This window comes from Rhincodon typus, chromosome 12 (genome assembly GCF_021869965.1).
Source record: "Rhincodon typus isolate 14 chromosome 12, sRhiTyp1.1, whole genome shotgun sequence".
In the NCBI taxonomy this organism is placed as follows: Eukaryota; Metazoa; Chordata; class Chondrichthyes; order Orectolobiformes; family Rhincodontidae; genus Rhincodon; species Rhincodon typus.
Genome location: NC_063343.1, coordinates 20,137,650 through 20,160,424, shown reverse-complemented (window position 1 = coordinate 20,160,424; position 22,775 = coordinate 20,137,650). Strand labels below are relative to the sequence as shown.

Genomic DNA, 22,775 nt, shown 5'->3' with positions numbered 1-22,775 from the left:
TTCTGAAGATAGCTAAAAGTATAACCCTTCATTTTTTGTTTAAGATCCATGCCATTTAAGCCTACTTTGCTACTCTTCACTGCCAACCTTGAGCCATTATTGAATAGATGAAAACTAGAGTACACAGTGAAATGTACCTCGTACACTAATTTCTTAAATTTTTATGTAATGGCAAATCTTAGAACTGCGCTGAGTATCAACAATAATAAGCTGTGTGAGAGGGAGGTTCATGTCATGCTCAGACTCTGGACTATGGAATTCTATTTCTCATCTTGGAATAGCATCACAGAAGAAGTAACTTCTGTCTTGTATCATTCTATCATGCCTGTTCTGTCTGTTAAAGTTGTTCAATTAGTCCCTTTCCCTACCTTTCAGCTATTTCCTCTCTAAGTATGTGTCCAAGATGCTTATGAAAGCTGTTTAATCTACTTTCACATGCATTTTGGATCATTACAAGGTTGCCCTTCAAACAGTAGAAATAGATTTTTCTTAATTACTCTATAAATGCTTCATGATTTTGATCAGCTATCTCCAGTCCTAAGAAGTATAGATCCATCTCCTCTAATTTGCCTAAGTAACTGGTTCTTAACTCGCATACAGTAAAGAAATTAGATAAAACCATGAAATGCACGATGAAAAGAATCAGTTTGACGGGTAAGAGTATAAATCAACCTTAAATTCTTATGAATTTATAAACCTATACAATGGAACTTGGGAATCTTGTTTATAAATTTCATACAGTTGGACAGCCAAAGTATTTCTAAAGTTCAGAATGACCCATTGGTAGTTAGTGAGATTTGAAATTGACAAAACTTCCTGAAAAACAAAGTTATTTTTCTTGCGAGTTTGTTGTAATCTTTGTCACAAATGTATTTTTGAAGTCTGGAGGGAAAGTGATGTTACCACCAAGCTGTGCACTGTGTAGTAGCCTAGAAGGTTCCTTGCAGTTTTTATTCTGTGATGAATATCAGCTGGACAAAGGTAACAGGACCTTGCACTAACAAAAAGGTCACAAGTAATATTTTTAAAGGGAAAAAGCTAACTGGGATTGGGTATATCGGTTAGTGTATAACAAAGCATCTGTAAGAGAAACTCTAGTACATTTATTTCTATTACACTTGACACCTTAGTACATTATCTAAAATTTTTTTGACAGGTACAGGCATGTCATACATGAATTATGTTGGCAAATTGTACTGCACACAACCCATTATTTCTAGATTCCTACATTCTCCGTATAGTCTAAATTTTAATGCTTATTGTGTTGTGGAGACTAAGTGGTTTAAAAAAATAAATAAAAAGCAATTGCTGAAAATTTGATAGTATCTGTCGAGAGAAATAGAGTTAGTCTTTTAATGTGGCTGTGAAGAACTCTAGAACTTGGAAAGTACCATTGCTAGAAGTTGAAAACCTGGTTAGGGTATGCTGCGACAGAAGATAATGAGAATAGATCGTTACAAATAATGAAAGGAAGAGATAAACCAGAGTGATGCTGCCGATTTATTGATTTGTGTATGAGTCGTTCCAAGGAATGTTAGTGTATTTGCATGATTTCCCAATCCTTGTGTTAGAGTTCACTTTTTAAATTAATAATATTTAAGCTATAGAAATGGTCCATTCCTAACACAAGTAATCTGAATTCAAGCTTTGTGGATACAAGAGGTGTAGTCCCATTCTTAATACAGCACTGGTAAAATGGTGAGTTTTGAAAGGTACCGTGTCACCAAAAATCCTCAGACAGCGCCTTCCGAACCCACAGCCACTTCCATCTAGAAGGTCAAGGGCAGCAGATACATGGCACCACCATCACCTTCAAGTTCCCCTCCAAGCCACTCACCATCCTAACTTGGAACTGTATCACGATTCCTTTACTGTCTCTAGGTCAATATCCTGGAATTCACTCCCTAATATAATGGTGAGTCAACCCGCAACAGGTGGAGTGCAGCAGTTCAAGAAAGCAGCTCATTCCCAACCTCTGAAGGGCAACCAGGGGCAGGCAGGCATCCCACAAAAAAAGAGGAAATATTTCACAATTCTTTGGTGAAATTAAATTTGATTTAAGAATGATTCACTGTCAAGATCTTCAGAAAAATTGTTTTCATAGCTTCAATTTAGATAATCATATGAAGTCAGTTACTCTTTAATATTACATATTTTTATAATATCACTGAAGAATTTGGTTTCTATCAGATGAGGTATTCATGCTGTACCTTAAATGCTTAGTTAATTAAAACTCATTATTGGATCCACTCCTTTTTTTAAATTTGCAGATTAAAGGTCATAAACCACATTGCTTCTGATGAATGTGCATAAACTATTTTAACAGCACAACATGCATCATTTTAGGGTTTTCTTTATTTAAAAACACTAGTCATATTTCATACTGTGACTAGAATGAAAGCTCATTGTAGTTAACAGATGACAGTACTGAGAAGTGACTGAGGAGGATTCTAGGAAAATTTAGCTCGGTCACCACCACTGAGAAAGGGGGTCGTGGATGACCTGGTGCTAAACATGAGGGTGAGCATCCAATAAAGGGCAGTCGTGAGAAGTGACTGAGGAAGATTCTGGGAGATTTTTTCAATCCTACTGGCAGCATATAAAGGGGAGGAAAGTGGGAGTGGCCATTTCGGACAGGGGATGTTGAGGTCAAAGTCTGGCTTTGGTGAGCGTCTGGTTTTACTGGAGGAGTTGGGGTGGGGGGGGTGGGGGCGGTGGGGAGGGCGGGTGTGGGGCAAGCAGTATGAAGACAGAGCAAGGTAAGGTCTTTCCTTATTTTAATCCAGTAGTTGCTAGAGGGGTGATAATGGCAGTTAGTGGAGTGTTATGCTCCTCCTGTGAGATGTGAGAAATCCAGGGGAAGCCAAGTGTCCCTGACAGCTCTCTGCGGAAAGTGTGTCCACCTGCAGCTCTGTCCTGACCACGTGTATTGGTTGAAGCGGCATCAAAGGTTCAGCCAGATAAATGGATAGGAGGGGCAGACAGATAGTGCAGGTATACTGTGTGGCTGTTCCTTCTCAAACAAATATACCATTTTGCATACTGTTTGGTGTGATGGCCTGTCCGGGGAGCCAGATCAATGGCACTACAATTGACTCTCTCTGTGTAACAGAGCCAAAGTGTAGGTGATCAGAAGTCAAAGGGATTCTACAGTAAAAGGCACAGATTTCTGTGGCTGAAACTCGAGAATGGTTGTGTTGCCTCCCTGATCCCAGGGTTGAGGATGTCTGAGTGGGCACAAATATTCTGAAAAGAGAGGGTGAGCAGTCGGAGGTTGTGGCCCACATTGGTATTGATGATCTAAACGGGAAGAGAGATGAAGTCCAGCAAAAGGAGTTGGGTTAAAAAGTTGTAAAGCAGGATTTGCACCCTATGCCATGTGCTAGTGTGGCCAGAAATACTAAGATAATACAGTTTTTAATGCATAGCTAAAGAGCTGTTTTAAAAAGGAGGGAGGCTTTCAGATATCTGGATTACTGGGATTCCTTCCAGGGCAGGTGAGACCTGTACAAGGAGGATAGGTTGCACCCAAATTGGAGGGGTGCCAATATCCTTGCAGGGAGATTTGCTAGTGCCACCAATTTGGCAGGTGTGTGAGAACAGAGCAGTAGGTCAGCATGTAGAGTGGTTTGAGGAGAAGGAACAGGCAGTCTGACGTGTATTTATTTTGATGTAATTAGTACAACAGTTAAGGCAGATGAACTGAGGACCTGGATTATTATACGGACCTAATGATGTTTTGGCCTTTACAGAAACTTGGCTGAGTGTAGGGCAGGACTGGAAGCTCATCGTTCCAGGGTTTAGATGTTTCGGGCATGATAAAGAGGGATGTAAAGGAGTAACAGTTGTATGACTGATTTAAGGAGAATGTTATAGCTGTACTAAGAGGACATCTTGGAGGCTTAATTCAGGTGAGGCCATATGGGTAGAATTCGGGAATAAGTGAGGTGCAATCATTGTGATGGGGTTACAGTATAGGCCTCCCATAGCCAGTGTGCGATGGAGGAATAGGTGGGAGAGAAGATGAACAGGTTGTGTCAAGGAGGCGGGCATGAGAGGGAGAGTTGGACATGGGATGAGGCCAGGGGTGGGGAGATTTTAAAACTGGTGAATTCCATGTTTAGGCTGTCGGGCTGTAGGCTCCTGAGGCAAAATGAGGTGCTGCTCCTTCAGTTTGTGGGTGGTGTCATTGTGACACTGGAGGAGGCCCAGGATGGACATGTCACCCAGGGAGTGGGAGGGGGAGTTAAAATGGTTGGCGACCAGAAGGTGCTGTCATTTGTCACGTGCAGAGCGCAGATGCTCAACGAAACAGTCTCCGAGCCTATGCTTGGTCTCACTGATGTATAGGAGGCCACATTGGGAGCAGCGGATACAGTCAACTTTGTATTCTCTTTTTAGTGAGATCCCAGAAGACTGGAGAATAACCATGCTTGTTCCTTTACGTAAAGAAGGCAACAGGGATAATCAAGGATATTGTAGGCTGGTGAGCCTTACGTCAGTGCTCGTGAAATTATTGAAGATTCTTGGACAGGATTTACCTGCATTTTGGATAAGCATGGATTTATTAGCGATTAAAATTAGCATGGCTTTATGTGGGGTGAGGTTTTGTCTTTCAAACTTGATTGAGTGAGTTTTTTTGAGGAAGTGATGAAGATTGAGAGTAGGGCACTGGATGTTGTCTGTATGGACTTGGCTAAAGCATTTGATAAGTTTGTCATAGTGGGCTGGTCAGAAAGGACAAGTCATGTGGGATCAGAGGTGAATTAGTAAATTGGATCCAAAATTAGTGTCGTCATAAAAGATGGAGAGTAGTTGGGGAGGGGTGATTTTTCTGACTGGAGGTCTGTGACCAGTGGTGTTCCACAAGGCTTAGTGCTGAGTGATAAGCTTGCAAATGGCATAAAAATTTGGGGGGGATTACAGTTGGTAAGGAAGGTTGTCAAAAGATAATAACAGGGTATACATCAGTTGGAAAGTTTCACTGAGAAATAGCAAATGGAATTTGATATAGAAAGTGTAATGTATTTTGAGAGGTCAAATGCAAAAGTAATTGGCAGGACCCTTGGGAGCATTGATAAGCAGAGCCATCTTGGGCTACAAGTCAGTAGCTTCTTGACAGTGGCAACACAAGTGGATAGAGTCGCAAAGAAGGCATACAGTTATTTCTGCTATAATGTGTGTTTCGTTAACACGAATTGGCTGTAATGCGATTGATAAATAGTGGATGCGTTTGGATAACAAACTTTTTACTGTACAGCATAGTGATTTTCTATAGCAATTTCCCTATAACAATTTTCTATAGCATGAGGTTGTGCAAGAACGCAACTATCATGTTTTCGGAGAACTAATTGTACGGTATGCTTGTCTTCGGTTGGGACCTTGAGTAAAAAAAGTTGCCGAATTATGTTGCAGCTGTGTATGACTTTAGGCTACATTTGAAGTCTTGTGTGCAGTTCTGGTCACCCCACCACAGGAATTTTTACAGACTTTGTAGAGGGTTCAAAAGGGGTTTACCAGGATGTTGCCTGGATTAGAGTGTATAAATTGTAAGGAGAAATTGGATAAACTTGGATTGTTTTTGCTAGAGTGTTGGAGGCTGAGGGGCGATATGATAGAATTATATAGAATTATGAAAGGCATGATTTTTTTTTTTCCTCCCGGGGTAATCTCATACTGAGACAAAAGTTTAAGGTGAGGGGGTAAAGTTTTTTTTTTGAGGCTGGCAGGTGCCCGGAACACTTCGCCAGGGGAAGTGGTATAAGCAGATGCAGGAGCAAAGTTTAAGAGGAATTTACACAGGCACGTGAACAGGCAGGGAATAGAAGGATATAGACCACGTGCAGGCAGATGGGATTAGTTTTAGAATGGCATAATGGTTGATGCAGACATGGTGGGCTAAAAAGCCTGTTCCTATGCTATGCTGCTGTTATGAAGTTGTCTGTTGAAAGGAGTGATTTATTAGTTTTGGGGTTTGTAATGAAGTGTTATCCACAATTATCATAACAATCTCTAAGAGTGTAATGTTAAGTAGCATTATTTCTTTTTAATACATTGCATTCCAGTTAAACAATGGACTTCATCTCTGCGGAGTCTTTTAATTATTTTAGTTATTCCATAGTCTTAATGTTTTAAATGTCTTTGGCAACGTCTCGTGTAAGCATGTGCTGTTTAATTCCTGATGGAATGTTTCCACTTACAACAGGCTTTCTTGATTACAAGAGGGAAATAATGGTTATTTTGACACACATTATATGTATGTAACAATGGTACATCTTTGACTAGTGAGTTCTGATCGGATAATCCATCTCCATCTTTCTGTTGTTCTAATAATATTAAAATGAAAGTGTTTGCATATTCTAAAACTATATAATCTGCTTCTGATTAGTCAACCTGCTCAGAGTACAGCACTGACATTTGGGGGCTTCTAAATTCAGTAATTCTTCAGTTTAAACAATTAGTGCTGGCTCCTTCACTTTTTCATGATTGTGTGTTTAGATTTAGGTACAGCAACAAAACTAAGGTGCCTTTTTAGTGAGACTTCCATAAACAGTGTGGAGAACTGATAAAGGCTAGGTAAATATAAAAGGCACATTTATACTTGTATTAAAAACATATAGATTAGCAGAATAGGCAGAGTTGCATTTAAGCATGATGTAGTACATTATTGAAAGAAGTATATGCTCTGAAAAGATTCTAAAAGCTCTCCTGATAGTTTTATGCATGTAGATAAAATCTTTAATATCTTTTTGGGTTTTGTAAGTTGGAATATAGGCAAGTAAAATAATGATGCGTAAGTGAATGGTTGGACCATATTTGGATTGTGCAGTTATGACTTAATCCGCTACATAAATACTATGGAGAGCATTGGAAAAAGGCTGTTATTTAGCCAGTTGAGCTGCTTCCATTATTCATCACAATAATGATTTGTCATCCAGCCACCTCATTCTTTTGCAGAATGTGGGCATTGCTGGCAAGTTCAACATCATTCCCATTTTCAACTGCTTGTGAAAATATGGTGGTAAGCCACTGCCTTGAACTGCTGCCAAGAAGGAGCTGTACACTCCAGTGTTAAAAAAGGAGTCCTAGGATTTACACACAATGATTGATAGTGAAGGAGTGGCAGTATTGTTCCAAGTCTTAATTGTGTGCAGTTTGGAAGGGAACTTGCAGATGGCAGTGTTTAATACATTTGCAACTCCGTTCTTCCAGATGGTAGATGTCATGGCTTTAGAAGGTTCTGTTACAGGAGCCTTGGTGAGATGTTTCTGTGCATCTTGTGGATAGTACACATTATACCAGTGTACAGTGGTAGCAGGGATTGAATGTTTGAAGCTGGTAGATGGGGTGCCAATCAAGTGGGCTATTTCTACCTGGATGGTATTGAACACTTCTGGAGCTATACTAACTGGGCAAGTGAAAAGTATTACGCCACGCTTAAGGCATGTGCTTCAGATCATGTTGATAGACCTTGGTGAGCCAGGAGTGATTTTTACCAATGGAGAATTTCTAGTTTCTGACTGGTTATATGGCTGGTCACTGGTAACCTCCAGGATATTAGTGTGGAACTTAGCAATGGTAAGGCCATGAATTTCAAGGTATATTGGTTGGATCCTCTTGCCTTGCTTTGAGAGAGCTGTTGCTTGTCACCTTTTGTCACATGAATATGACTTGCCACTTATCTGAGTCTGGATATTTGCTTAAGTTGTGCTGCATAAGGAAAAGGGCTGTTTCATTTCTGGCCTTGTGGAGAAAACACAATCGAAGCAGCTGAAGGTGTTTGGGCCTAGAACATTTCCTGCCTGTGCCCTGTATCCTGTCACACCATTTGGTTAATAAAAATTCATCAATTAGCAATTAACCCAGCATTAATTGCCATTGTGAAAACAATCTGACTTTTATGATACTTTCACATGTTTTCTTATCTAATGCTTATTTGAAAAGCCATGTGGGCACAGTGGGCCAAATGGTCTCTTTCTCCACTGTAAGACTTGTGATTCTGTGCTCTTTATATTCAGACCAATCATTCATTATACAACTGTATTTTGCTCTTAAGCTAGATATGTTCCTCACCTACTATAGTTAACCACAATGGGTCCGCTCTAGAATTTTTTTTATATTAGAAATATACTTATTCTGAGCTCTGCATTATTCCCTTAGTCTGCCTTGGATCTCTGATCTATTCCATAACCTTAAATGTGAGTTTTACTTCAGCTAGCTCAGTTTTCATGCCCATTTAGTTGCTCTTAATTTAAAGTGCTAGTCTTAGCCTCCATCTTCTACCTTTCAAACCGATGTAAAATTAAACCAATCTAAGAAACATCTCAAAAGCATCCAATGAGCTCCTCATCAAAGCTGCTACTTGCAGCCTGATCTTTCCAGATTATGTATAGATTAAAGTCATCCCTCATTTCTGACCTTTTTGTTTTGGGGCCTGTAGACCACTCATGGTAGTGAAGACTTTTTCTCCCATCGTTCCTTATCTTCATCTAACCGATTTCTACATACTGATCTCGTGAACCAATTTCAGCTATTGCAGTAATACCATCCTTCAAATATTATTCTAGTTAGTCTATGTTGCACCCCCATCAAAGTGAATATCACTTTCATAAGGTGATTCCCATAAATTGAATGCTGATGTTGGATCTGGTTTAATCAGCCTCATCTGGTTATATCTTGCTGCAGTTGTACAGGGCCTTGATGATTCCACACAGAGTATTGTGCCAGGTTTTGGGTGCCTTATCTGAGGAAGGATGTTCTGACTATGGAACAGGAACACCTGTTTCCTGGGATGGCAGGACTGGCATATGAAGTGAGACTAGATTGGCTAGGACTATATTCACTTGAGTTTAGGAGAGTGAGAGGGAAATTTTATAGAAACCCCTCAGAATTTTAACAAGTCAAGAAGGAAGCTTCTGATGACTGGAGTGTCTAAAATCGGGGGTTGTAGTCTAAGATTATGGGATAATTTCTCCAATCTGTTTATGCAACTGAATTTGCTCATCCCTGGGAGCAATCTCATATCTTTCCTGCACTCCAGTGCGTGTGTAAATTTCCTAAAGTGTGGCACAGAAAACTGCTGCTGAGGCTGAATCAGAACTATGCAAGTTTTACAATTACTGCTTTTGTATTTATTAATAGTGCTGTCTCAACATATGTTGCCACCTTCAGTGATTGATGTGCAACACACTCATGTCCTGCTGTTCCTGCATGCCATTTTAAAACTAGCCTTTTTTATATTTCTATCCTTCCTACAAAAAGGAATCCCTTTACTCTTTTCTGCATTTAGTTTCACCCACCACATATGTACCACCCTGTTGACTGTCCTTATGAAATTCTGAGCTATTCTTTATCACTGTTCACAAAGATTTCAAACTTTGTATCATGTGCATATTTTGAAGTTGTGCCCTGTAAACCAATGTCTAGGGTAAGATCTAGTTGAATGTAATTCACCCATAACAAAGCTATGCTGGCTTTGTCTAATTAAACTGCATTTGCCAAGTCTCAATTTTGTCTTGAATTACGCACCAAAATTAAACAGACTGCCTTGTCATTTCTAGGTTTAACTTTAAACTTTCTTTGAACAGTAACATTTGCAATTCTTCCCTCCTCTGGTACCGTCCTGGAGTCCAAGGATGGCTGGAAAATATGGTCATGCCTCCTGAATTTCCACATTAATTTCCCACAGTATTTTTAGATGCAACTTCTCTTAATGGTCTTGTACCTCATCAGTTTAAGTACAACTTGTCTATCCATGAACACCCATCTTAACATTTTTAAACACTAATGAATGCTTTTCCCTAGCATAATTGATTCCTTACTTGACTCTATCTAGTAAATGCTTACATATTTTATATATATTTAACTACTTATTCCAAAGTCTGACTAGTCAAAAGATTCTCCTATGTTTTTGAATCTCCTGTTATGTGGTACTAAATCATTGTTTTGCTTTGAAATCTGTCTTCTGTTGATGTATTTTGAACTTGATCAATTTTCCATTTGAAGCAAATGGAACAACCTCTGAAATTCTTGCAAATTGACCTTTGTCCATTTCATCTTCCACTGGAGAAATAAAAGTAAAGTCAGCTTAGTCCTACCAGAGTCTCTCATTAAAGAAACAATTGGTGATGGTTTAACTTGAGGGTTACCACATCTCAGGTGAGTGAAGATTTTCAAAGAGTCCTTCACGGTAACCTCAGCTAGTTGCAGGAAGTGAACCTGTATAGTTGGCATCACATTGCATTACAAACCAGCTGTCCAACCTACTGAGCTAACTAATCCCACTTAGGAAATAACCGAACCTGACCATTGCAGGACTGTATTAGCTTCAACTTGAATTATTGCAGTTTAAGGTGAAGTCAGTCCTTTTTATATCAGCACTCCTTGTCTTGTGCTGTTGTAGCATTTTCTTTCTTTAAAACTTTTGTCATATGTCAAATTTTCTTCTGACAGGCATGACTATCAAGCATTAAGGTTAATTGAAAAATATCATGAAATCATCTTTTGCTACACTTTTTAAAACTTTGGGAGAATGTGATTACCTTTTTTGGGGGATAAAAGGGATAGCTGGGATTAGGTGCAATGTATAGTGTGCATACCATACACTTTACATTCAAGGATTTAACATGTTCAAAACTTGATTAAATGATTGAGTTGGCAGTTTTGGAGCCTTCTGGTCGTTGTGTAATAGAATAATATATAGCATGAATATGCTCTGTCTTGACGATAAACTTTGATTAGTTGATCAGATCATGTGCGTTTCTACAGTGACAGTCTCCCCATCCGTTGCTTCTGCCATTCATGTAAATGATTTGGATGTGAATATGGAGGTATGATTACTAAGTTTGCAGAGGACACCAAAATATGTGGTGTAGTGGACAGTGAAGGAGGTTACCGCAGACTTCAACTGGACCTTGATCAGATGGGCAGATGGGCCAATGGAGCCAAAGAGTGGCAGGTGAAGTTTAATGTAGATAAATGTAAAGTGTTGTATTTTGGTAAGGCAAACTAAAGCAGAACTTATACACTTAATGGTAGTATCCTGGGGAGTGTTGTCGAACAAAGACCTAGAGGTGCAGGCACACATTTCCTTGAAAGTGGAGTCGCAGGTAGGCAAGGGTGGTAAAGATGACATTTGGCACACTTGCCTTCATTGATCAGGACATTCAGTATGATTTGGGATGTCATGTTGTGGCTGTACAGTACATTGAGGCCTCTTTTTTAGTATACTGTGTTCAATTCTGGTCTCCCTGCTTTAGGAAAGATATTGTGAAACTTGAAAGGGTTCAGAAAAGATGTACAAGGACGTTGCCAGGGTTGGAGGGTTTGAACTATAGGGAGAGGCTGAATAGGCTGGGGCCATTTTTTTTCTGGAGTGTCAGAGGCTGAGGAGTGACCTTAAAGGCTTATAAAATCATGAGGGGTGTGGATAGAGTGAATACCCAAGATCTTTTTCCTAGGGTTTTAAGGTAAGAAGTGAAAATTTTAAAAAGGACCTGATGAGTAACACTTTCACGCAGAGAGTGGTGCATGTTTGGAACAAGCTACCACAGGAAGTGGGGAGGCTGGTGCAATCACAATATTTGAAAGGCCTATTTGGATAGATACATGAGTAGGAAAGGTTAGGAGGAATAAGGACCAAATGCTGGCAAATGGGACTAGCCTAGGAAAAAGATCCTGGCTATTCACTATCCACACCCCTCTTGATTTTATAAGCCTTTATAAGGTCACTCCTCAGCCTCTGACACTCCAGATTGGGATATTCTGGTCGGTGCAGACGAATTAACAGAAGGATCTGTTTCTATGCTGTATGAATTTCCCCTTGCTTTCCGTGGTGCTGCATTTATGGCTTGGTAAGACTACACTTGGAGTGTTGTGTACAGTTTTCCTCCATATCTGAGAGGATATACTACTTGGGGATGTACAGCAAAGGTTCTCTAGCCTGATACCGGGGTTGGCACGATTGTCGTGTGAAGAGAGATTAGTGAATTTAGAAGAACGAGTGGGTGTCCGATTGAAAGGCATAGCATTCGAATTGGGCTAGACAGACAAAATGCAGGATGGGTGTTTCCACTGGGGAGTCTTAGAGCAAAGAGTCACAGTCTCTGGATACGGAGTAGGTCATTTAGATCTGGGATAAGAAAACTTTCCATCCCAGAAACTGGGTCTCGGGTTTTCTTTTAAAAGATATCAAGGGATTTGGAGAGATCGTGGGAGTATGGCAGTGATGTAGAGGATATTGAATGGGGGAGTAGGCTCCGAGTTGAGCATCCTACTCCTCCTAGTTTTAATGAACTGGAATGCAAGATGCAATGTTATATTGTATCCTCTATCGCCTGGGTGGGTGCAGCTCCTAAGACAAGAAATTTGCCATTATTCTGTACAAAGTGGTCCACTCAATCAGCATTCCAACCAGAGTTTGATATTTACTCCATCCATTTACTACATGCACTGCAGCAGCTCCTAAACCTTCAACATTTAATAGGTGCATTTGATCAACATTGCTTTTGTGTTTTCTTTCAAGTCACACATACTGATTTGAACTTTATCATTTTCCTTCATCACCACGAGGATGAAATCTTGGAACTTCTTAACAAGCCAACATTGCAGCAGCTACTTCTTCACATAGACTGCAGTGGTCCACACACTCTCCTCAGGCAAATTGTACTGTTGTTTTTGAACTAGGGATAAGACTTGCCTCTAGGCGACCAGTGTAATAGTTGAAATCTTTACAATTGTTTGACTAATTCCATCTGTTTTCGTGGCAAGACCAAGAGGAATTTGATGTAACTGTTTATCAGCTTTTTAATCAACTATGCAATTTATCCTGCCTTTCTTTATCCCTCACTTTTGAAAAATATTGGTCATTTAGTAATTAATGATTGGAAAAAGTTGTTAATTTGATATCAAATTTTTGCTAATGTCACAATAGAAGGCTTCTGTTTAGGGTTTTCAGTATTAACATTTATACTTTTTACAAATGTGACATCCATTTAAATTGCACATTGCCCTTTTGCACTTTGAAGAGTGAAACTAATTTAGACTGTTTTCTTGACATTTTAATCCATAGTTTCTGCATTGCTTTTTCTACATGGGTGTGATAAAGAAAATAAATTTATCTTCTTTGATTGAAAAGTGTTTTCTTTCTGTTTACATGCAGCAAGGACATATGGGCGAAGGCGAGGTAAAACCATGAAAATAAATTTTTGTAATATATTCATAGCATAGTACTTCACAATGACTAGTCATACGTTTTTAAATGCAAGTCACAACTTCAAACACAGTAATTCCTTATGAAGGACTTTGAAGTTTCATCATGAGATGCATGACACAAAGTATATTTTATTTAGATTGCATAAGATATCAATAACAATGAAGTTTTTCCTTGTACACTCATAACTCATTCTAGACCTCCTACAAATCTATTTTCTGAGATGCACAAAATTTGGCCTCATGATTTCCTCTGGGTTCCTTGACTTTGCATGATGTTTAATAAATGCCAGCTTAGAATTCCATTTGATAATACAGAAGAAGACTTGATACACTGGGGGTGGGGTGGAGAAAACTCAGTTAGCTTTCCTACACAGTTTCACCTTGATTTGTTCAATACTCCATTCTGAATTACTTCCAATAAGACATGGAAAACTCTTGTTTGTAGTTTGAACTTCACTTGGTATCCCTTTTAATTTTAACAAATTTGTATGAATATTTGGTATGTTCTAACTATACAATTATATAACTTGATTTAATGTTCCAATAAATTTGCAAAACCCTATAATTCTTGAAGTATATTTTATTGAAAATTTATTATTTTGAATATAGATTATTTTCATTAACATTTCACCACGTTTTCCCTGTTACATGTGGGGATGAAACCAAGGAGAGGGAGAAAAATGTCTGTGCAACTTTTCATCTCCACTTGAAAATGTGCGTCTGAAATCTTTCATTGTTTGAAGTTGTTTTCTCCAAATTGCCAGCCCTTAAAGTAGCATTGAAATGGCATTTTTTAAAATAGTGATCTGTTTTACTGAGACTCATTTTATAAAGCCAGTGTGTGTATACAGCTACTGCAAGAACAAAGCGAAACTACATTGCTTCACTGCATGACTAACCAATATTAGATGTCTACAAATGTATACTGATTTATAAAATCTAATGCTTCAACAGTTTGTCCAATTAATGGAAAACTATTTCCATATTTTAGGAAAAAGTAGACCAAATAGAATTGCAAACTTCATTTTAATTTATGCCTGTAATACGTGCATTTATACAAAGTGAATTTGTTTTCAAGTTTGTTCAAGTTGCATAATGATCATTAAAAGAACAATCACTGACTAAAACTAAAATGCATGAAGTGAAAAACAAATGTGAACAGCTTGGTGCCAGCAGTAACTTTGTTAATAATCTCCAAATTGTCATAATTGTACCAAAATTAATGAAAGATTAACTTTAGATTCAAAGTTCTGGCATGCAATATAATTAATTCTAGATGCATTCAAGTAGTTAGTTTTGAATTCTGAGGCATTGGACAACATCATATTGGATACTGCCAGAAAATGAGTTCAGATTTAATCAGCTCCAGTCTACTTGAAAGATTTATTGATCGTCACATACCTTTTGTTTATTGTCATATATCAACAATAGCCACTGTTGGACAGTATATGTCTATCTCAACAACACGCTACTGCCAAAAGAGGAATAAAATCAATCTCACATCAAATGCTGTCACAAATGACCCAAATAATCAGAAGCCTTTTAATTCCATGCATACGTGAACACGTACCAAGCCCACCACTCTTTTATGGTTTTATTTTCTATGAACACTTGGACTTGGAGATGATGATCAATCCTGGTATCCATTGATCTTTTGTAATTCCTTGAAATAACCATTTTTCAAATCCGTTTCCAAAAACCATCCTCTCACTGCTGTTAGTGCAATATCTTGTAGTCCTGTTTGAAGGTCTATAAATAACTTTATTCTCCATGCCTTAGAGAAATGTTAACATTCATCTATTATATTTACATTACTTATTGATGTTAATTATGTCAATGTCAGCAGTGAATTTTCCTTTTCTGACAGAAGTTGCATATGTTAGAGGCTAGCTAAAATAGCTTAAAAGGATTGCTTTGCCACTTCGTTTTGCCTGTGCTGGCCATGGTTCACTTCTTAACAGAATCCATCAATTCCAAACACTCAAGACCCTCTGGGTGAACAAGTTTTATCATTATAATCCCTGGGGCAGCACAGTGGCTCAGTGGTTAGCAGTGCTGCCTTACAGTACGAGGGACCTGGGTTCGATTCCACCTTTGGTCTGCCTGCATGGAGTTTGCACAACCTCCCCATGTCTGCATGGGTTTTCTCCGGGTGCTCCGGTTTCCTCCCACAGTCCAATGATGTGCAGGTTAGGTGGATTGGCCATGCTAAATAGCCCATAGTGTCCAGGGGTGTGCAGGCTAGGTGGGTCAGCTATGGGAAATGCAAAACGTTACAGGGATGGTGGGGGTGGGGGGAGGGATCTACTTGGGATGCTCTTTGGAGGGTCATTGTGGATCTGATGGGCCAAATGGCCTGTTTCCACAGTATAGAGATCCTATGATTCTTTTACCGATCAGAGCTTCCTGTTTTAACTTGGGTTTTTTTTAAAGGCAGAAGGTAGTCTTTAAACTTGATCCAAGCAAAATAAAGATGCAAAAATGTTATTTTTCAAGGTGTGTAGTGGCCAAGAGGGAATGAGGAAAAAGTAACCTTCAGAGACACCTCTATTATTTCCCAGGTTGTCTCGCTAGTTATATGCTCAGTTTCTTTTCTAGATTTCTCTCACCAGGTGAAATGATTTCTCTTCATTTTGTCTTAATTACTTAAGTGATAACTGAATCAATACCTTTTATCTTCTCTACTCTGTAGTGATTCTAGCTGATGCAATCTTTTCTCTTCTTTCACCCCTCTCAGACTGATGAACTTGTGCAGCAACTTCCAAGGCCAATATATCTCTAAAATAAAAACAAAATGCTTAATACTCAGTAGATGAATCTGCATCTTTTGAGAGGAAAACAGATATAATATTCCATATTGAACTTTGATCAGAACTGGGGAAATTTAGGAATGATGGGTGAAAGGAAGGATCAATTAAATGACAAAATGGTGCAAGGTCAAAAGGAGTGTTGAAGGAACAAGGAAGGAAAACTTGTGTCTAGAGGTGGTATGAATGGCAGAATGGTGAACAGCAGCTGTCTGAAAATGAGGAGAGAAGGGGGTTGCAGGAAAAGCAATAAGTAATGACTAAGCCAGTAAAGGTTAACCTCCTCCACTTGTGGTTTTAATGTTAAGATTATAAACTTAAAAGGCCTGAAGGCTGTAAAGCTATCAGGAAAAAGATTGACATGCTGTTTCTTGAGGTTCTTTGGGCTTTGCCTCCCATGTAGGAGGCTGATGGAAGAGTCAAGCTGGCAGCAGAATTTAAATAACAGGTCTCTGGAAGTCTGGGGCCTCTATTACCAACTAAACAGGAGTGATCCAACCAAGTTGATACATCACCTGATCTTTTATTTCCTTGCTCCTTGCTGTCCAAGGGCCCAAACACTCCTTAGACATGAATCAGCTTCTTGTTTGTAGTTTCAACTTGGTATATCGTATTACTTACTCAAAATATGGCTTTCTCCATATGTGAAGACGAAATGAAGATCAGATGACTCTACTGTCATACAACTCCCAGTCTGCTCTGTTGCAGATGTGTGATATACCCTTTAGAGACTTGCTAACTATGTCATCATCCAATCATTGCATGCAAGCTAATAGTATAAAGCTCTGTCTCTGTCTTACTGAGCTTTGTTCTTTAATGACAACACGTGATTGGAAGTGTACTACAATACATTTAAATTCATTAACTTGAGCCCAGACATGCATGTACTATTGAATTTAAGTCTGCATAAGTAGATACTAGGTGCTTTAATAATTCACTGAATTCTTTGAATTATGTGACTGACAATTTGATACAAGTAAATATCATAGTTGCAGATTATCAGTTTTCACATCCTAAACTTTCACTTGCTGTTCCATTTCTAACTTTTCCCAGTTCTGGCCAATGTTTATTGACCAGAAATGTTACCTGTCAACCTGTCTTGACTGATGCTGTCTGATCTGAGAATTTCTTCCACTTTCTGGTTTATTTCTAGTTTCCAGCTCTTATGTTCTTTTTTGGCTTTTGATATCTTTCCTGAAATTTGATCCCCAAAGCTGAACATTATTGCTCTGTACAATCTAATCATCTTTTCCACATTTTTATTTCTGCCTCTGAGATAAAAGCTGACATTCCAATAAACAGAACATAAGTTGTGCAATTGTGTCAGAATTTACATTTGCACCCTTTACTCACTATTCCTGTCCATCTTAACAACATTGACAAGTTGAATTAGGTGTTGCAAATGTGGGAAAAAAAATTGTGCATTATGGAAGAGATCTAAATTGAATACTGCAGTATTCCTTAGGAATACTGTTGAATTATTTTAGATAATATATTGTGACTTTGTCGCTTGAAATTTGCATATATCAAATAACTCCTGATAATTCGGATTTACCAACAGCTTTAATCCTTGGACAATACAATTGCTACTGACTTCACGCATCCTGATTTTTCTAGATGGCAAATATGCCTTTTGAGCTGCTTTCAGATTGCAATATTTCTTCCCCATCCAAAGCAAGAAGACAACTCATTAGTAATAAAAACAAATGCTATAGGGAGAGAAAGGGTTCACATTTCAGGTGTAATGTGATGCTTCTTTGCAACATATTCCACTCAGCTTTAATTGTTCTCTTTCCATAGGTGTTGCCAAAGTGCTGAAGTACTCAGACCTATTTTTAATTTTGATTTCCAGCATCCGCTATATGTCACTTTTTAGTACTGGAAGGTGGTGGTTGCTGCTTATCAAATGGCACTTACTAACGCTAAGCAGGCTATTGCCCAGTTTGGGTCCTGCTACTCAGCTCGTCCTCATCACAGACTCGATTCAAACGTGGCCTACAGAGCTGAATTTCAGAGGTGGAGTGAAAATGACTGCCTTAAATTCCGCTAGAGCTTCTTGAAGTCTGATATTAAAGTCAATGGGAGTCTGGTTAAGAACTGTCTGCTGGTTAGTCATACCAAGAATGAAAGATGGCAACTGTGGTATTAAAGGCCAGTCATCTCAGTTTCAGTACACTGATGCAAGAGTTTCTCAGGACGGTGTTCTAGGCCCAGTCATCTTCAGTGGTTTCACCCATAACCTTCCATCATTTACGTTAGAAGTGAGAATCATCACTGCACAGTATTCAGAACCATCAGATTTAACAATGGTGCATCAAATGATCCCTGTACTCTGTATGTGGTCCCTCTTGTCATCACGTTCTTCATGGTTGTGGAATTGGTACATGGGCTGTTTTTAAAATCTCAAGCATTCCCTTTCTCATTTCAAATCAGTCTGCGCCTGCCCCCACCCCAAACAAAAAGGCTATCCATCATCCATAATGTGGAAGTCAGGAGTGTGACTGATTACCCTCTACCACCCAGGATGAGTTAGCGACAACTAAAGTCAAAAAGCTTGACTCCATCTCCATCCTGAGCTTTAAATATTTACTCTCTTCATTAATGGCACAAACCAGCAGTAGTACAAAGCGTATAAGATGCACAGCAGTAACTTGGCAAGGTTCAGCTGACAGCTGCTTCTAAACCATGTGGCCCCTACCACCTAGAAGGTCAATGGCACAGATACGTGGGAACACCACTTACAGGTTTCCCTCCAAGTCACGCTCTTGCTGACTTTTGGAAAAGAAAATTTAAGCTTATTTGCTATTATTGGTTCAGAACTTGGATCTCCCTAACTTTACTGAGTGTTCCTACATTACAGGGACTTCAGTTCAAGAAAGCAACTCACCACCATCTTTTTGAAGGCAATTTCGTTCGTCAGCAAATAGTCTTGACTGCAATGTTCTCAATGAATATAAAGAAAAATCCCCAGGAAATTTGGCCTAGAGGGCAATGTGGTACACTTAAACAGATCTAATTCTGTATGAACCAGTTTTGTGTATCTTACAAAGATTTAAATTGTACAAAGACAGTCCCTTGATAGGTTTGAATCTTCCAATTATTGTCTTCTCTAGGTCTAAATAATTGGTAATATGTTCAGCAGCTATGACTGTTAGGATTAGCTCACAGGCTTCACTTCTATTTTAAAATACTAACATTGCAAACTGAAATTCCTATCTAAAGCTTTTCAGAACATCATGTAAAAGGATAATTTATAAAGAAACAATGCAGAAACGAGAGCTGAAGAGCATGTGCTTTTACAAGATCTGTTTTATTTGAATCAAGCAATTCTTGGGTTGGTTGATAGGTGTACAAATGGGATGAAGTAGATATAAACAGACTATTTCCACCAAATGTATAAAATCCAGAGATACAAGATGAAATGAAATGTTTTGGAGCGCAGAAAATGTTTTTACAAGAAATTATCGGACTGGAATGCACTACTAGAGTTAATGCAGAAATTGTGTCAACAGTTATGATTGGTGTTTGAAGAAAAAGTATTAAATTTATGGGCACAAGGTGCATACATTGGATTTTTCTGCTTCAATGAAGGTTAAATGCCAGCAAGAACAGGTTGAGTTAAATAGCCTGCTTTCAGAATCCTCGTCGCTTTGGGTGGAAATGTAGGTAATTCCAGAGGATCTATGCAGCTGAAGGCACAGCTGGTATTTGCAAAGTTTACTGGAAGGGAGGAAGTCTGCACAAGACAACCCAAGTAAATGGAACAGAGTTCTTGTCAAAGAAGTTAGAGCTGTCTGCTGGTTAGTCATACCAAGAATGAAGGATGGCAACTGTGGTATTAAAGGCCAGTCATCTCAATTTCAGTACACTGATGCAAGAGTTTCTCAGAAAAGAAGTTAGAGATAGGGTCTTGTGAGGCTATGAAAGCATTTAAACTAAGGATTGAAACCTGAAACTTGGGGGAACCAATGTCAGTCAGTAAGGAAGAGAACTTTGGATAAGGGTACCTTTGTAATTATACAGCTGGCAGAATTTTAATTTAATTGTATTTTTGGGAGGCTAGGAAATGCACTAGGAGAACCATGTCTGCAAATGATGAAGTCGTGCAAAAGAAAATAAAGACAGAAAATGCCAGAGATAATCAGATCAGGTAGTATCTGTGGAGAGCAAAATGGAATTCCACTTTCAGGTAGCTGACCTTTTGTTCAACCATGTGAATGTTTCTCATTCCACAGATACTACCTGACCTGACTATTTCTAATGTTAATTTTATTTTGTCTCCAGAAATATTGTGTTCTCACATACATGTGTTTTGCTTGCAAACTGGCTGAGATAGGGGGACTGAGACGGTTCATGTCACTAAGATGAAAGTACCCATTTTTTATGATAGTAGATAGTGAGTCTAAAGATTAGTTCAGACTCGAAGCTTGCAACCTAGTAATCTTCTATCTGGTTCAGCTTTTGTGCCCAAGAAGGGATGAAGTCATTGGTGAGAGCAGAGATTTTGTAGTGAATGTCACATGCAATGTGACTTTGGTCCTCATCATTGCTTAGCTGGGAGATGTTGCTCAGATCTAGTATGCGAACGGTTTATTTTTCTAGATTATGTACATTCAAGATCAAAAATGAAGTAAATGACCAGTGCAGATCCATACTTCATATTTTACACAAATACTTTGAGAGCTGGCTCAATACTATACTTGAAGTTCAGGAAAATCAGAGCAATTCTGCAGCATTCATTTCTCAATATTTTATTTGCGTTATCATCATTGCATGTGGACTAAAGTTGTATGGTGGTGGCTACAGAACTGATGAGCCAGATATATTAAGTTTGAAATGGGCAGTTGATGAAATCCATTCTATTTCAATATTATTATAGAAAAATGTATAATGGTAATTTTGTAATTCTGAAGATGAAATACTTTTTTAAAAAACTGAAGTTATTTTTATTGCAATCACAATTTCTTCATTTGAGAGAGAAAAGAAAAAGGAGTATAAAAACATTAAAAATCTGAGCAGGAGTAGTCCAATTAGCCCATCTAGCCTACTCTGTCATTTAATACTGTAATGGCTAATCCTCAGTCTTAACTACACTTTCCTACCCATTCCAAAATCAAGAGACCTAAATCAGTCAGTTTTGACTATCGGTATATACGAACAGCATGTACTATCTTCTGAGTAGAGTATTCCGAAGTGTGTCAAAGCCTTGAGTGAAGAGATTTCTCCTCTCAGTCCTAAGTGGTTGACTCTTGTCCTATGGCTGTGTCCCCATGTTTTAGATGCTCCAATCATGGAAACAATCTGTCAATGCCTACATTGTCAACTCTAAACTTTTCCTCAGCATTGGGAAGTTGCATTAGATACAAAAAGCAATTGGGAAGCTTAAATATCTCTAGGATATTTCAAAATAAAAGGAGACAAAAAAGCTGGTAGCTTTTGGGCCAATAGCTTAATGTCTGTTATTGGGGAAAATGTTAGTCTGTTGTAAAAGATGTAACGGCAGAGCGTTTAGAATACGTAATATGGTGTTTGAGGTAGTATATTAGCATGGATAAAGGGTTAGATAACGGATAGAAGACAGTGTTGGGATAAGGTGGGCAATTTCAGGATGCCGACCTGTAACTAGTGGAGTGCCGTAGGTATCAGTGCTGGATCAACCACCACCGCTCAATACCAGCTGTGTGTACAATGTACAAAATGCACTGCAGAAATTCACCAAAGATCCTCAGACAGCACCTTCCATAGCTACAACCACTTCTACCTAGAAGGACAAGGGTAGAAGATATATGGAACCATCACCTTCCAGTTCCCCTCCAAGCTGCTCACTGTCATGTCTTGGAAATATATCGCTGTTCCTTCACTGTCACTGGGTCAAAATCCTGGAATTCCCTTCTTAATGGCATTGTGGGTCAACCCACAGCAGGTGGACTACAACAGTTCAAGAAGGCAGCTCACCATCATCTTCTCAGAGGCAACTAGGGACAGGCAATAAATACTGGCCAGCCAGTGACGCCCACATCCCACAAATGATTTTTTTTTTTAAAAATTACAATATATATTGGTGACTTGGGTGAGGGGAGTGAATCTACCATAATCAAGTTTACAGATGATACAAAATAGATAGAAAGGCAGGTGGTGAGGCGCAGAGTCTGCTGAGGGACTTAGGCAGGTTAAGTCAGTGGGCAAAATAATTAAAAATAACATGGGAGATAATGCATTTTTAGCAGGAAGAATAGAGGAACTGAATATTATTTAAATGGAAAATGACTGCAGACAGCTACAGTCCAGAGGGATTTCAGAATCCTCATGCATAAATCACAAAAAGCTAGCATCAATGTTCAGGAGGTAATAGGAAGGCAAATGGATAATGGCCTTTATTTCAAAGGGAATGGAATGTAAAAATAGGGAGGATTTGTTTAAAAACAACATAAGGCACTAATCAGATCACAACTGGAATAATGTGAACAGTTTTGAGCCCTTTATTCAAGGGAAGATATACTAGCTTTGAAGGTTGTTCAGAGAAGGTTCACGAGGTTGATTTTGGATACAAGAGGACTAGTTTATGAGGAGATTGTGTAAGTTGGGTGTGTAGTCATTGGAATGTAGAATAAGAGGCAACCTTGTTGAAGCATGCAAGTTTCTTAGGGGACTTGGCAGGGTACGTGTGGCAAGGTTGTTTCATCTTACAAGAGAGTCTAGGACCAGAAGAGAGAATCTCAAAGTAAGGGGTCATCCATTTAAGACTACTCGGTGGGT

The 22,775-nt window shown here is 38.8% G+C and overlaps 1 protein-coding gene across 3 annotated transcripts in view; it reads left to right on the top strand.

Annotated features, from left to right (window-relative positions):
- cpeb4b (cytoplasmic polyadenylation element binding protein 4b) overlaps window positions 1-22,775 on the top strand; it is an 82,957-nt gene that overhangs the window by 36,070 nt on the left and 24,112 nt on the right. The window contains exon 4 of one of the 3 annotated variants that reach the window (XM_048603726.1): window positions 13,160-13,183. The exons of the other annotated variants lie outside the window; for them this stretch is intronic. Coding sequence (XP_048459683.1) covers window positions 13,160-13,183 — 24 coding nt within the window. The remainder of the gene's footprint in view (window positions 1-13,159; window positions 13,184-22,775) is intronic. 3 annotated transcript variants of the gene reach the window in all.